The sequence below is a fragment of the Scylla paramamosain genome, chromosome 30 (assembly GCF_035594125.1).
Source record: "Scylla paramamosain isolate STU-SP2022 chromosome 30, ASM3559412v1, whole genome shotgun sequence".
Lineage (NCBI taxonomy): Eukaryota > Metazoa > Arthropoda > Malacostraca > Decapoda > Portunidae > Scylla > Scylla paramamosain.
In genome coordinates, this window is record NC_087180.1 from 7,314,676 (window position 1) to 7,330,753 (window position 16,078).

The following is a 16,078-nucleotide window of genomic DNA, read 5'->3' on the forward strand; positions in this document are numbered from 1 at the left end:
GAGAGAGAGAGAGAGAGAGAGAGAGAGAGAGAGAGAGAGAGAGAGAGAGAGAGAGAGAGAGAGAGAGAGAGAGAGAGAGAGAGAGAGAGAGAGAGAGAGCCTTGTGTGCATGTGTCCACATACCTGTATCTTGTGACTATGTCCTTTGCCCTCTCCAGTTGTTCAGAAGAACACAGCAAATTGAGTGGATTAGTGATGGTGAAGAAGTGCTGGGCTCGGCCCTCATAGGTGCTCTGATCCCACCGAGGCTCATCAATATTGATTCGACTCATCTTGTCCCTGAAAAATCATGCAGGATGTAGGAAGAAATAATAACCAGGGACTAATGAAAAGGTTTTTGCATTGCTACCTTATTTGGTAAATTTCTAGTTTTCATACAAACTATATGGTAGATGTTTTTTTTTTTTCAGATAAATTTAGAAGGATTTTTAAAGAATCTGCCATCACTTTGTTGCAAACCTCTGCTTTTATTTTTATTTCCCCACCATAAGAAACAGTAATTTATGATAAAAATTTATTGCAAAATTAGTCAAAAGATAATAACTTAGCAGAAAAAGTAATTTCATCCTTATAAATATGTACCATTAGTAACCACATCAACACTGCGCAGTTCATAGTTCAGTTCAGTCACTCACAATAGCACTCCCAATAAAAATAGGATAAATTAAAAAAATTGCTGGTAGCATTACTATAAGTTTTACTATAAATTTTATCTTATTCTGAAAGAAAGCCAATAAAAAAAAAAAATCAGATGGCACTGGTATTAATTTGCAACACATGGTATTGAGTTCAAAATGAGGAGATCTAGCCAATGAGATAAGTCAGGAAAGTAGAAAGTGAATATGTAGTGATTCTGGAATAATAACCCTTATTTAACTTTGAACCCTGTAGAACTCGCCTTGTCTGGCCAAGAGGGACAACTAATTCCTGCAGGGCTGACCTAATACAACTCTGGTGGCAACTAGAGCCTGTAGCACCCCCAACTCTATAACAGCAATGCAGTCAAGGGCACCATTTGTACACAATCTTTTTTAACCATGTGATACAGCGTTAATTATTTGGCAGTTTGATCTGCCAAACCATCTGTCTTTGTGGTGATGAAGTCAAGTATAATCACCATTTATGTCCCTAAAGTAAAATTTTGTAGCCAACACACTGACCTCTTCTAGACTAGTACATCTTCATTTTGCAGTCTAATGGTAAACTTACAGCAGTGCCATTTTAGGAGCGTCTGGTAACAGGATGTCTGCCTCCATACTGGTGAAGCAGCGGGATGACCATACATGTACCGGTGAAAGGTGGTCTGGTGCCCCCACACCGGCAGCCTCCACTATCTCTACTCAACCTCCACTATCTCTACTCAGCCTCCACTATCTCTACTCCAGCCCTTTATCACGCACAGTACCGCCTTGCATAATTATCCGCCCTTGATAAATGTATCCCATTTGGTCACTGGGTACTTTACAGTGATAAGAATCTCCCCCTGCCACCCAATTCCTGCAAATCTAATACGTCCTTGACGTTGAATGTTGCGAAAAATTTACTATCATTAACTTAGCAGCTCCCTCCTACAATAATAAAGGATGTTTTACTGCAATAATGTTACTTCAACAGTTGGTGATGAAGGGGAATACTAACCAGATCAGCAGCGAATCTGCACAATGACGAAAAAATTAATGAAGAGAGATTTCTTCCCTTCGCCTCCCTGAATCAGCTGCTAGTGTTGCTGTGCTTGCTGAGTGGGCCAGCGAGTCGCGTGATGCACAGTACAGTCTTATTGGCGGGAGGTTAGAGAGAGAGAGAGAGAGAGAGAGAGAGAGAGAGAGAGAGAGAGAGAGAGAGAGAGAGACCGTAATATATTAAGTGCCAATATTCTGAATGGAGTGTGAAGGACACAGACACACACACCTTATTTCATTATTTCCCCCCGAGTTAAGCTTCGTAGCTAATAACAAACCTCAGTTGTATAAAGAGGGCTTAATGTGTGAGCTTCACTATGTATATATTATATAATGTGTGTGTGTGTGTGTGTGTTCTTACCTTCTTATATGGTTGGGCTCCAGAGGAAAACCCAGCACAGCTAGCACGCCAGCCCTAAAAAAGAATCACCAAGGCATGCGGAGAGAGAGAGAGAGAGAGAGAGAGAGAGAGAGAGAGAGAGAAAAGCTTCCAGTTTTTTTTTTTTTTTTTTTTCAATAATCTCAGAACAAATATAAAGGGTATACCAGGCATATTAGCAGTATAAATCAAATGGACGGTCACCCAAAAGGTTAGTCAATCCCTTTTAAAACTATCAAGAATCTGCTTCTGCCACATTGATGGGAAGTGAATTCCACTCTGAAAAGGATCTATGTCTGGCATCACAACGATTGTAAAGAATAAGGATTTTGTAACAATGTCCTCTCGTGCCAATAGTAGGAGGCAAAGTAGATAAATCAGTATGAGAAACTGGGGAGAGATCGTAAAAAATCTTCCATCACTTAATAAGGTTAGCCCGTGACAGTCTCCCCTTCACTGAAAATAAGATGCAGAAGACGCTTAGTATGTGACAATCTCGAGACCTTGAATCCTTTTTGTCCACTGTCGTTGTACTGGTTCTAGCAGCTTTAGGTCAGTTACATAACCACTATTCACGACAGCAGATCTAAACTCCAGAGGTGGGGATATGTGGGGTACTAAGGCGGATCACCATAAATTCGGGGAAGCGGCATTGTGTGGACTTTAATAAATTGTCGGCTAAACCAGTTGCTTTGTAAGCAATAGAGCGGATGTAATCATGTTACCCCTATACACTGTCAATCATGATTGCACAGTCATCGAGATTGTGCAAACAGTGTTTGGGCCACACACTATGAGTAAGATTGAACAATCATTACTTACCTGTTGCAGTTTGTGGAGTGAAGATGAGTAAAGCGGCTGCATGTATAGCCATTCTGCTGGCTTTAGACGATGAAGAAGAAAAGAAAATTGTGAAAAGAAAGGTGTGGATGAAAGAGTGGCTTAAAAAAAGAAATAAATTCACACATGAAAACCTCCTACAGGAATTGCTTCTCTCTGCTCCTGCAGACTACAAAAATTTTTTACGTATGGACAGAGAATCATTTATGGATTTACTAGAAAAGACTATGCCTCTGATACAGAAAACGGATACTAAGCTGAGAGATTCCATTTCACCCAGTGAAAGGCTTTCCAGTACTCTACGATTCTTAGCTACTGGACAAACATTTCAGGAACTTGTGTTCGCCACTGCCATCTCTCCACAAAGTCTTGGTCGTATCGTTATGGAAACCTGTAATGCCATCATCACTGTATTGAAGGAACATATTAAGGTAAGGTGAATTACGTACAGTTTAAAGAAATACGATTTATTGGGTATCATAACATTGTTTTAAGACTATTTGAGAAAAAAATGTATGTATACTAACTTTGACCTGTTACGTAAGTTAATTACCTACTGTGAAAATGAACTTGATTGATTGCTTACGAAAAATAAACAATAAGCCTACATACTTATTTCCACCACCAATGTGCCATAATGTATGTTATTTTATAAGCTGTCATGGGGATCACTAAGAAGGTCTGCCACCGTTCTGTAAACACGCACTCCTTCCACATCTGCATTAGTGGCAATATTCCCCTGAGTAGTGCTAAGTCCACTGGTATTTGAATTGGTCTCGGATGAAAGATCACAAAAAGGCGTGGAAGATCTAGTGTGAACATCAGCATTTTCATTAATTTTCACGCTATGTCTGTGCAATGTGCCTAAACGAGCCTCAAAGAGAATATCATTAATAGCCTTCCTTGCGTATATTTGCTGTTCTGCAGTCACATTCCGGAATTCTTGAGCCCAGCTCCTTGCTAGTGTATCAATGGAGTCGTTACTCTGTTGAAGATGTGCACAAGCAAGGGAAAGTGCTTCGTAACGTTTACTTTCCATGTCACATTTCTTTGTCCTCTTTGAGGTATGAGAATATACCTCCTGTGACTCTGTGGCAGATGTGGACGGCTCCTGCAAAATAATAGGAGTATATAATAACGGTCAAAGTTTACTTTTTTTATAAAGATAGTGGTGGTAAAGATATAACTTATGAAATTCATAACAACAATAACGGAAATTAATATGATAAAACATTGACATTTATTTCAAATTCTATCTATTTCTTTATTACAGATCCCCAAAACATCAGACGAATGGTTAGAAGTTGCTGCAGCATTTGAGAGGACTTGGCAGTTTCCCCATTGTATCGGGGCGATCGATGGGAAGCATGTGCAAATTAAGAAACCTTGTGGTTCTGGTTCATACTACTACAACTACAAACATACATTCAGCATTGTGTTAATGGCTGTTGTTAATGCCAGATATGAATTTATGATGGTTGATGCAGGTGCCAATGGTAGAGTATCGGATGGTGGGGTGTTTGGAAACACAAAATTTGGTAAGAGGCTGAAAGAAAAGCAGTTAAATATTCCAGAGCCAAACGCCATGCCTGGGTGCCCTGGAGTTATGCCATATGTATTCGTCGCAGACGATGCCTTTCCTTTACTTGATAACCTCATGAAGCCCTTTGCACACAGACAAATGACAAAATCACAAGCTGTCTATAATTACAGACTGTCACGAGCTCGACGGATTGTTGAAAATGCTTTTGGAATAATGTCATCACGATTTAGAGTTCTTTTGTCTTCCATTAATGTGTGTCCAGCAAAAGCTACAACAATAGTAATGGCATGTTGCTATCTTCATAACTACTTAAGGAAACGAAACGTGCAAGCATATCTAGATCCCGGATTTGGTGTAGACGATGTGAGTAGGACGCAGGGTAATGAAGGGAATTTTAGATCTGACAAGCAACCTATTCCGCTGGCACCAACATGTTCTCGTAATGCTACTTCGTCTGCTAAGACTGTAAGGGATGCATTTTGTAATTACTTCAATAACGAAGGATCTGTTTCTTGGCAGGAGTCTAGGATTGACATGTAATGCAAAATCATTTGTGTATTCTATAATCTTTGTCAATGTCAAAATCATGGATTACACTATTTGACTGCCAACTTTTGTTTGATTATATAACATTATATACATATGTTAACAAAAGTTTTTTATATACCTATGTTATCAAAGGTTATGTATTATGTCCCTGGTGCTATTTGTCATTTACATTGGCTTTAGGTAATGAATAAGAAATTAATTGGTTGCACTGTATATATATATATATATATATATATATATATATATATATATATATATATATATATATATATATATATATATATATATATATATATATATATTACAAATCTAATTATGTTATTATGAAAATAAAAGGGGGAATACTTACAGTATGATCTATTGATCCCTCATTACCATCTTGTTCCCCATCATCCAGACTTGACACTCCTTCTTGCTGCAATTCTTGGTCGCGAAGGAATGCGAGCTCATCGAAGTACCACAGTGAAGGCTTGTAAACATCATCTGACCCAGCACCGGACTTCACACTGTTCATCACCTTCTTCAGTTCTCGACGATAGTTGGAACGTAAACTATTTATTTTCTTGGTTACTGTGGCACGAGTGGCATTTAGGTCAATTTCTCTGATTTTGTCAATTAATTTCACGTAGCATTCACTTTTTAAGCTTCTGTTCTTGTACTCGTCACTTTTTACTTTCCACAAAGCAGGAAAATCTCTGTATAGTTGGATGAACTCCCTCCAAAATTCCTGAGTGTCCAGTGTGCTCGCCATGGTTAACAAGGAAAGACTGAGCAGTTGGCGCAATCATCGCCATTGACTATAACTCATGATGGTGCAACTACTATGATTGAGCTTACAAAATCAAACCGTGTCGGAAATTCCTCAATCATCTGCGCAAACACTCAATCACGCCCACTCACACAGGATATGCTTGCGCAATCATGAATATTGTACAATCATGATTGACAGTGTATGACGCTTGCACAGTCATGATTGATGGCGTGCCAAGGATTGAGCAAAAATGTCAGTCTTCCACCACCACCCATGGCGAGTACGCAGGACACTCAGGAGTTTTGGCGGGAATTCCTTAAACTATACCAAAGTTTGCCAGCATTGTGGAAGATCAAGTGTGACAGTTACAAGAACAGAAATCTTACACAGAAAATTCTTGTATTGTACAGATTACAAGTTCCTGTGAAAGGTTGTCATGGGTGAATTTATGCCTTTTCTTAAAGGTGTCTTCTTCAGTTCTTCGTGTCTCGGAAAGACATTTTCTGACATTCCTTTCAAGCAAGTCTCTTCGGAGCTTCGGAACCTTACAACTACCCTGGGCCGCAAGCTTTCTAAGGGCTTGCGAGAAATGTAGGCAGGCAGCAGAGCGGAGTAAAAGACAGCCACTCACAGCAGCGATACAAACATGTTTAGTGATAACAAGCCAATGTGCCGGTATTTTTTTCAATAAAATCTCAAAAAAAAAAAAAAAAAAAAATACAGAATTATCTGCATACAAGTCAGTCATGAGTGAAAACCACTATTAAAACTGTTTAGCGTGAATTCTCTCAAATTAAATGAATAGTAACATTTGCTTACAAGGAGCTTGGAACAGTCAAGCCTTCAAGCGACATGTGGCATACTGAAAGGGCGGTTAAAGGTGTCTGAATGGTTTTCCTGTCTTGGGCCACGACTTCCAACACATTGTGTTCTGGTACAATGCCATAATGCAGTGTGAGGTCATAACTTATACAACCAATTCATGTAAAATACCCTGTAGAGTGGCTTGTATTTGGACAGGTAATGAAGTAGGAGAGGTCTAAAGAAGCGATACACGGGATAGAACGTTCCCTTAACATGGCGGAATCTGAGGACCAGGACAAGGGATCCTGCTCTTGCCTCTGTGAATGACCTGTGACCTGTACAGCTGCTAGATCTGCTCACTACATCACAGTCCCCCCTTGTTCCATGATTGTTAATAATAGAACATATTTCCTTATATTATAATACTTACAGTTTGCCTAGACAGACCAGGATAATAAATAGGGATACCTAAGAGATGGAACACCCAAAACATGGAAAGTATGAAAATACCAACAGAGACGCTTTGACATTTAATTTTATAACTGTCTTATGTACAGTACCATGCAGCATCATTTTGACCCAGAATGTCTTAACCAGGTTATCACATATTACTATATACCTCTTCTTTAAATGTAACAACCATTAAATAAGAATAACCGATGTGTCTGTCTGTCTCCTTCGATCAGAAAAAAAAAAAAAAAATCAGCCCTGTACAATTACTTTTATTCAAATGACAATATCACAAGGTGTGGAAAACCAGCTATTCACTTCTAAATAGCATAAACTTCAAGGAGTGAGTGATTAAGACTATTGCGGTCTCTGTGAGGGACACATTGCCAATGAACTGTAGGACACTTTTTCCTTGGGTAACACGCCAGGCAACTTCGCTGGTCAGTTCTTCAGTGGTCAAGTGGGTGGAGCTCCTAGGAGCTAAAAATCTAAGCTCTTATGAAAACTGAAGAAAATGCCTGAAGCCAGTCCTTCATTCACACCTTTCTTCTCCTTTTCTTCTTTGGTTCCATGCCCTCAAGGGCAAAAACAATGACAATACATGCAGCCTCCCTACTTATCTTGACTGCACACATGATAACTGATGATTGCACAATTTCATAACTAGTGTGTGGCCAAAACCAGTGATTGAACTGTTTGTGCAATCACCATAACCTAACCTAACCTAACCTAACCTAACCTAACCTTTAAGGGCCCCATACACTATCATTCATGATAGTGTATGATAGGCTAAAAATCAAACCGTGTTGGATCCTCTTCAGTCACCTTCAATTATTTGTGCAATCCTTCAACCTTACCCACACACTATGGATATAATTGCCACAGTCATGATTGATAGGGCGAGGAAGTTTGACCAGTTGTTTGTTGTATATTAGACCCCTAACATGTAGGTTCGTTGTAATCCCATTTTTAGTTTACATAAGAAGAATAAATATAATGTATCATGTATTCATGATCGATGGATATGTCGGGGTGCCTACTAGTGTTATACTGAGTACTGTTTAGTGTCACGTTTATGTGTGAGCACATGGCTAGCAGTTTTACCGTACTGAGCACAGACAGTGGCGAGTAACGTTAAGTTAGATATAACTGCGGAGCAGATTAGTATCCTGCAAACAACATGAAATTTGTCATTTATCATATGTTACTGTGTAAGTAGACTGTCATGATATCTTGCAGTGTAAGTTGACTGTCATGATTTACCGTATGTGTCCTCAGGTTTTGACCGGATAAAATAAAATATTCGTGTCAACGTAACGGGTCTGCTGTCAACCTTAACATTATTAGCTTACTTTCCTTAACTGATTATACATATGATACAGCAGCAGTGTGTCAACGTAACGGGTCTGCTGTTAACATTATTAGCTTACTTTCCGTAACTTATTATACATATGATACAGTAGCATTGTCCCTTTAAGGTGTACAGCCAATTTCAAAATTATAAAATACACAAATATAACAGATGAAAATGAAAATGTGTAGAATTTGCGAGATCAACTGATCCCAGGCTAGATTCCATAGTGTACTCATGAGAGAGAATGACAGAAAGCCCTAAGCTAGGTGTCGTCATGAGAGAAAGTGAAAAATAAAAGGCAAACACTATAAAATTATCCTTAAAATTAAAAGGTGAAATACACCTTCCATATTATGATATGCTATATGTGAAGGTATTATATATATATATATATATATATATATATATATATATATATATATATATATATATATATATATATATATATATATATATATATATATATATATATATATATATATATATATATATATATATATATATATATATATATATATATACATACATTGAATAAGGGTATTCTTGAAGAAAAAAAAAACAGGAAATCATAATGAATGTCTTACCATTGCTCTGTGAGTACTTATCTTAAGCTTTTTTTTTTTTTTCTTTCTTTTTTTCTTGGCACCAGAAAGATATATCCTTAGTCGACACCAAGGAATTAAGGATCCTATATCCTTGGTTGCCACTGACTGATGACTGAGTGGTCTGAGCCTGACGCGGTGACACTGCATACAACCTCACCTTCATGGGGGCAAAGCACCACAGGTACTATGTAGGACTGTAGGTGCGGGTAGTGTTCTGGAGTCCTGGATCCAAATTTCAGAATATAGCAAAATCCATTAAAATGTCAGAATTTCAGGAGGTTAAACAGAATTTCAGTGGATCTGTCAATACTCAACACACATTTTAATAATAATAGTAATAATAATAATAATAATAATAATAATAATAATAATAATAATAATAATAATAATAATAATAATAATAACAATACTACCATTTCTACTATTACTGCTACTAACAATGATAAAATTATATTTATAATAATGTTGGCTTGGAGGCTCCTGGTGGCCTCGAAGGTCCTATGCAACAGTGTAGTTTGCATAATATAGCAAGAAATGGCCCTGCCACCACCAAAATGTGTCTTGTGATTTTCTTTGGCGTCACCCATTGATAAGTAACCTTGTTAATACACAACCCCTTGGTCAAAAAAGAGAAAATACAAGAAAGCTGCAAACTATTAATAGGGTTAAGCTTCCTTGCTCTTTTTCATGCTTTGCAACACATACCCAAAAGCAGAGATATAGGTAATACACACACACACACATTCACACACATGTGGCCACAAGCATCCTAGTAGACATAAAACACTGCATACCCTATCCTTTCTTATACATCATATTCCAATCTAATATATATATATATATATATATATATATATATATATATATATATATATATATATATATATATATATATATATATATATATATATATATATATATATATATATATATATATATATATATATATATATATATATATATATATATATTATCGCACCCAGCGCTCTCTCTCTTTCTCTCTAGAGAGAGAGAGAGAGAGAGAGAGAGAGAGAGAGAGCGCTGGGTGCGATAATGATAACCTTATCAGCAATAAATGATAATTGATAACTGGCGATAAATTTATTGCCCGATAACCGATCAATCGATAAATCCAAAATTCCAATGCTAGCAATAATGATATTGATATTATGAATAAAAAAATCAATAAATCCAAATCTTTACTTTTATCTTTATCTTAGAAAACTTAGGAAACTTCAAATTCTTCAAATTCACTGTTTATCCTGTCTCTTCAGTAATGAAAATTAGTTTTTAAGCAAAATAACTACATTTGATTTTGAAAGTTTAAAACTTCATCATGCTCATGTTCCAAAAACCATAATTGTCAGTTATCTCTAGTTTGGAACCAAAAAGTATTGGCGATACCAATTAATCAATAATGCGGGAAAAATAATTGTTGGATAACCGATAACCTGATTCGTTATTGCGATAATTATCTCTGTAATTTATTGCAAAAGCACCCACCTATGTGTATACACACACACACACACACACTATATATATATATATATATATATATATATATATATATATATATATATATATATATATATATATATATATATATATATATATATATATATATATATATATATATATATATATATATATATATATATATATATACACGAGTATATATATATATATATATATATATATATATATATATATATATATATATATATATATATATATATATATATATATATATATATATATATATATATATATATATATATATATATATATATATATATATATATATATATATATATATATATATATATATATATATATATATATATATATATATATATATATATATATATATATATATATATATATATATATATATGAGGAGGACCAACTCATATTTTTACAAATTAGGAGAGAGTCAAAAGCTTTTAACCTCATCAACTCCTCTCCTTTTTCTCTCATTGTTGCAATGTTGCATCTCTTGCCATTTTTCTTTCATTGTTTACTATTTTCTTCCTTTATTTACTTACTGTTCTTATGTTTTTTGGAACTGCCAATCTCTTTGCCCCTCCCTTTCCTATACCCTTTCCAAACTGTTAACTGACAGGCACCACTCTGGCTAACACTGATGTTGGCAGATTGAGGCTCACACGGACTTATGAACTTAATTAAGCTGTTTATTGGGAGGTTATTGCTGTGGACAGGCACCATGGTGTGTGGTTAGGTTTGCCTGACTGACCTTCTGGAGACTATCAAGGATGGATACCTAAAATGAAATCAACGAACTTTAACTTTTAAATTTAGTTTGAAACTTGCATTTGTCTGAGAAGACTATCCCACTTATTAGGACTGTCAAGGGGATGCAATGAATGAAGCCAATAGAAAATTTGAGTATCTAACTTTCAAACTTTAGCTACTAGGAGTCCACTGAAAGTGAGTCCTGTTCTTCAGAGCCTATAAGCAGAATAAGCAGACTGCAATCAAAGAAATAAGCAACTGACATTGTGAGAATTAAAAGAACTGTGAGCTGTATACACTAATAGAGGATCTTTCTGTAAATGTGCCAAAATGTTAGATCTTGAATTTTTTTTACAAAGTATCCAGAAAGTAGTAGGTGTAATCAAATGCAAAATGGAGTTGGTTATCATAATGGTTAAAACAATTATTCATTGAAGATTTTTCAAACTCATAATCTAAATCCATTTATCTTCAAAACACCACTTGAGCTGTACAAATAGCAAGGTTATTATGTGTGGACTTCACTATCTTTGATTATGTTTCATGAAATCTACAAAAATGGTACATATGCATCTTTGGGATACCTCATTTAATAATGCTGAAATTGACTCAGTTTAGGTTTAGTGTATTTTATTGGGCTATTTGGAAAATCAAAGTTCCTTAACAAGGATCAGTTTTCAGCAATACTGAAGTATCGTGGGTGAACCAATGAAGTCAGTTATTACTTTTTTGCTTTTTTTTCTGTTATTGCTGTTGATTATAGAAAACACAGTAAACAAGAATCTTTTATTAATAAAGTCGTTCAGTCACAGTGCAGATATTTAAAAAGCATATCTTCCCAACAAAAGTGTATGCAAACACCTGCCAAGCTTATAATTGTATTCTTGGAATGCTATAAATAAAAACAAATTATAGTTTATGTGCAGTTTAAGAAGTTAAACAAAAGAAAATAATGTGGTGCAGCTGAAAATTCTTTTATAATGTCTGAAAAAAAAAAAATAATAATAAGAGCAATCACCTATGCTTGTAACTAAAAATTAGTGTACAACAGGAAACTTTTCCCTTCACTGGTAATTTTTGTTTACTGAAATATATAGATTTTAGACAAGGCAAATTTGTTCAGTAACAACTTCGTAAGTGTCCCAGTTACTCATAACCACCAACAAAATCTGAAAAGCTGCTGAATCCTGCCAGCTTTATGAGAAGCAAGAATGTATGATACAGTGGCTATGTAAAGGATGATTCATAGATATGGTACACTCTACAAGTTACATCCATGTAAAAGGATATTTAACATGATAATTTAGAGTGAAAAAGACTCCAATGCTCAAAGTAAAGTCCTCACTGAGCTGCCATTTCTACAATTTTGTTTAACTAATACGTTAGACACAAAATTTTATAATGGCTAACTTGGGCCTTAAATATTTTGTAAACATAATTTTCATAGACAATGAAGATCCTATTAGCATCACCCCATAACAAATTTACTAAAACACTCACACACACACACACACACACACACACACACAAGAAGGGAGACCAAAATACTAATTCAGTAGCAGTACTAATGAACAAAATTAAAAATTATAATTGCAATAGGCTAGTCATCTATAAATGAATAAAATTAAGTGACATTTCATGACTGGATGCTGTTGACCTATGGTTTATACATTCTTTAATTTGATGGCAAGTGAACAGTCTAATATTAGTATATGCCTGAAAGAAAAGAAAGAAAGAAAGAAAAAAAAGTAACTTTAAATGTTTTATGAAGTGCTTACAAGCAGGGTCTCTGAAAGAATTGAAATGTGCCAGTGCTGGAAAAGTTTAGGGTCCCCACTCATGCAGCCAGTAGGTAAAGGTACAGATGCCCCCCCTACCCCCAAAGATCCCATGGGCCCCAGGCCAACACACTGGCTGACCCTCCCTCTCGGTGGATCTGTTTACAAGCATCACAAAGATATAACAATGATATGCAACTCAAAAGGCAGCACATTCATTTCATCAACACACCATTTTCTGCACCATTGAACTCTGCACCAGTAAACCTGATATATGGGAATATCTAAAAATTAATAAAGGTTTTCTAGCAAAATGTGGTTTCACAAGTTTTTTTTTTTATTTCAGTTACACTTGTGTCACAATTATGCAATTGTCAATCAAGCAACTTGGCTACTGAGCATGTAATTTTGCCTTTACTGTTAAGTGACAGTCAGTGAGTGTGTGATTTTGATCCTGCCTCCCTGGCAGTTGTTTAAGATCCAAAAACCCACTACTATGTTTTACTGTCCAAAGATACAAGCATGAGAAAAAACTATTGATACTTGGAAAAAAAAATCATAAGTGCTGGATAGATAGCCAATGTTTAAGAATGTGACTGTGTTCCACAGGGAGAGAGAGAAAAAAAAAAAAAAATAAAAGATAGAAAAAAATAAAAGAAAATATAAACAATAATATAAAAAAAAATAAAATAAAAATAAAAATAAAATAAAATAAAATAATTTAATTAAAAATAATGAAATGAAATAAACAAATAAATATAAAATAAATAAATAAATGTAAGATGTAGCTTATGTGTGTCTGATGTCATAAAATAAATAATCCCATTGCTCTCAAACCTGGGCAATGCTAACAGCAAGCAAGTGACCCTTCCTGGTCCCAGTGGAAACAAAATGTGGTGAGCAAAAGCTAGGTGTGACTCTCTCATCTGATGTTGTTAAGGATATAATGAAAGATGGGTTCCAGTAGCTTCCCATGGCAGAGGAGCAGTCATCACCCACTGGATTATAATAATTTCATTCTTCAATAAATATTTTTCACTCATCATACATTATCATCTATAATTAGTTAAGGTGTGGAAGGAAGCAAAGATGATGTCCTCTCTAACTTTATGGATCAACATGTCTATCTGTCTATTGTGAATGTACATTTCTTACTATTAACATCTCCCTATTCACTTTTTATATATTTACATATGTACCAAATGGTCATAAATGCAAGAGTTCTAATGTAAAATTTTATTTCACTAGATAAAAATAATGTAACTGATAATGAAAAATCTTGATTACATCTAAAAATAAATAAACAAATAAAAATAAATAAAAAATACCAAGATAATAATTTACTGAAAGTATAAAGTGAAATTAATCTGATTCTTATATTAAGTTTGAACTCAACTGTGATTCAGTTAATATCAAACTATCAGTTATAGATCTGCTGAAAATTATTACTTATTACAATGATGAAATAAATAAGGCAAGTCAACATTATACCAGGACAACTCAATATTTTCAAAGTATCTCCTAAAACTCTTCACCCATTCTTTGATATGACAATAAGAACCATGAAGGAATGTGCCATTACTCCTGTTAGATAAGTTACAATGAAACCTGACTTTCACTTATTCACGCCTATTTACTTGGAATCAAGTAAAATACTTCCAAGGTGAAAAAGATGTGTCCTACAAAAAAGTTTCCTAAGATTTCCACTTTCGAAAATGCAACAACAAAATTTGAATATCAAATGAGTCTGTGCAATCTTGCAGCATAGATAGAATAACCTGGGTGATGCTTCCTGTACATATAATTACAAATGGTTTATCATGAGATGTCACGCATACAGAGAGACACACTCACACACACGCACACACACTTATACCATGAGCTCATCCAGCAGATAACAGACTTTCTAAACTGCCTGAAGTGATTTAGGGGATAACTGATACATTTTTTCTTAAGTATTTTCTTCATTACACCCAGCAACTTTAAAATTTGGATACCAACTGAGAGAAACACTATTAGTATATCAGACACAATTCCCATAAAGCACCATCATTTTCTTCAACAAAGGGATAAAGATTCAAACTTTACAACCAACACTGTGGTCCCATGCCAAGAAAAGAAGTGGTCTGGTGTGGAAGCCGGTAATTATCCGGGAAAAAAAAAAAATAAATAAAGACAAAAGATTCTAAATTGTAAGGCCTGGTATTATAGCAGTCATATTTGTATGGAGTGCATGGGAACCAAACCTAGTCTGTCTCTCTTCATGACCCATTGCCAACATACATCCTCCCCTATTATTTAATTGTCAGTTACTTATTTCCAAAATGTAATGTCTGTAACTTTAACACACAAGGAATCTATAATATGATGTCTGGTGATGATAAAGCCTGAACTATAGATTTATAATTCATCACTGAGAAGAAAACATCACAAAAAACATCCTGTTACTGCTAAAGAAATGTCATGAAATGTTTCCTTCCTTCCCTGTATCCACTTTCCACTTAGGATAATTTAATGGATAATTTGTAATTTTAGGTTTTGAAAATGTTCTAAATATACCAACAATTTTACATTATTCAATAATTCTTATACATTAAATTTCCCTACAAATTATGATAGTGAAGAATATATACTTAATGGTTATAATTTATGTGCAAAATAATCAACTTCCTCATATTTACAAGCTCTTAAAAACCTAAACATGTGCAAAGACACATTTACCAAACCATTGGTGCTCCTATATTTTATGTATTTATGTGGAGTTCAAGTTTTCAAGAGACTTTAGTTGATTCAAATTAAGAATAATAAATATACAAGATAGAATTTTTGTGTTACTTTGTTTTGAATTGGGGTTGGATCAGCAAAGATACATATGAAATATCACTCAAGTAATTCTCTAAAATGCAGTTGTGTTTGAATAACCATACATTTTTTGCTGACAAATTACGGTCTCAATTAAGTTACCCACATATGTAAACTAAGTAATGACAGCTCACTTACTATTTTTCAATTATGTACACCACAGTGAATTTGAGCAGTGTAGACAAATCAGGAGAATCAGAAAAGAAATTGGTTGAAAATTAAAACAAACTA

At 34.8% G+C, this 16,078-nt stretch overlaps 2 protein-coding genes across 7 annotated transcripts in view; both read right to left on the reverse strand.

The window, feature by feature from the left end:
• LOC135116203 (sideroflexin-1-like) overlaps positions 1-2,147 on the reverse strand; it is a 42,726-nt gene extending 40,579 nt beyond the window's left edge. For 3 of the 6 annotated variants that reach the window (XR_010276205.1, XM_064033540.1, XM_064033541.1), the window contains exons 1-2: positions 1,210-1,366; positions 124-279 (exon numbers count right to left, since the gene is read on the reverse strand). Coding sequence is in view for 5 of the 6 variants with exons in the window: in XM_064033540.1 (XP_063889610.1) it covers positions 124-279; positions 1,210-1,256 (203 nt within the window). In the remaining variant the exon portion in view is untranslated. Of the gene's footprint in view, positions 1-123; positions 280-1,209; positions 1,367-1,638; positions 1,779-2,040 lie in introns of those variants that run through there. The other 3 variants (XM_064033543.1, XM_064033545.1, XM_064033544.1) reach the window with 2 other exon arrangements.
• Positions 2,148-3,412: 1,265 nt separating this feature from the next.
• LOC135116204 (uncharacterized) lies at positions 3,413-5,858 on the reverse strand. The gene is made up of 2 exons (XM_064033546.1): positions 5,340-5,858; positions 3,413-4,009 (listed from the first exon to the last, which is right to left on the reverse strand). The coding sequence occupies exons 1-2, from the start codon at positions 5,739-5,741 to the stop codon at positions 3,548-3,550; spliced, it is 864 nt and encodes a 287-aa protein (XP_063889616.1). The 5' UTR covers positions 5,742-5,858; the 3' UTR covers positions 3,413-3,547.
• Between the last annotated feature and the right edge of the window lie 10,220 nt (positions 5,859-16,078).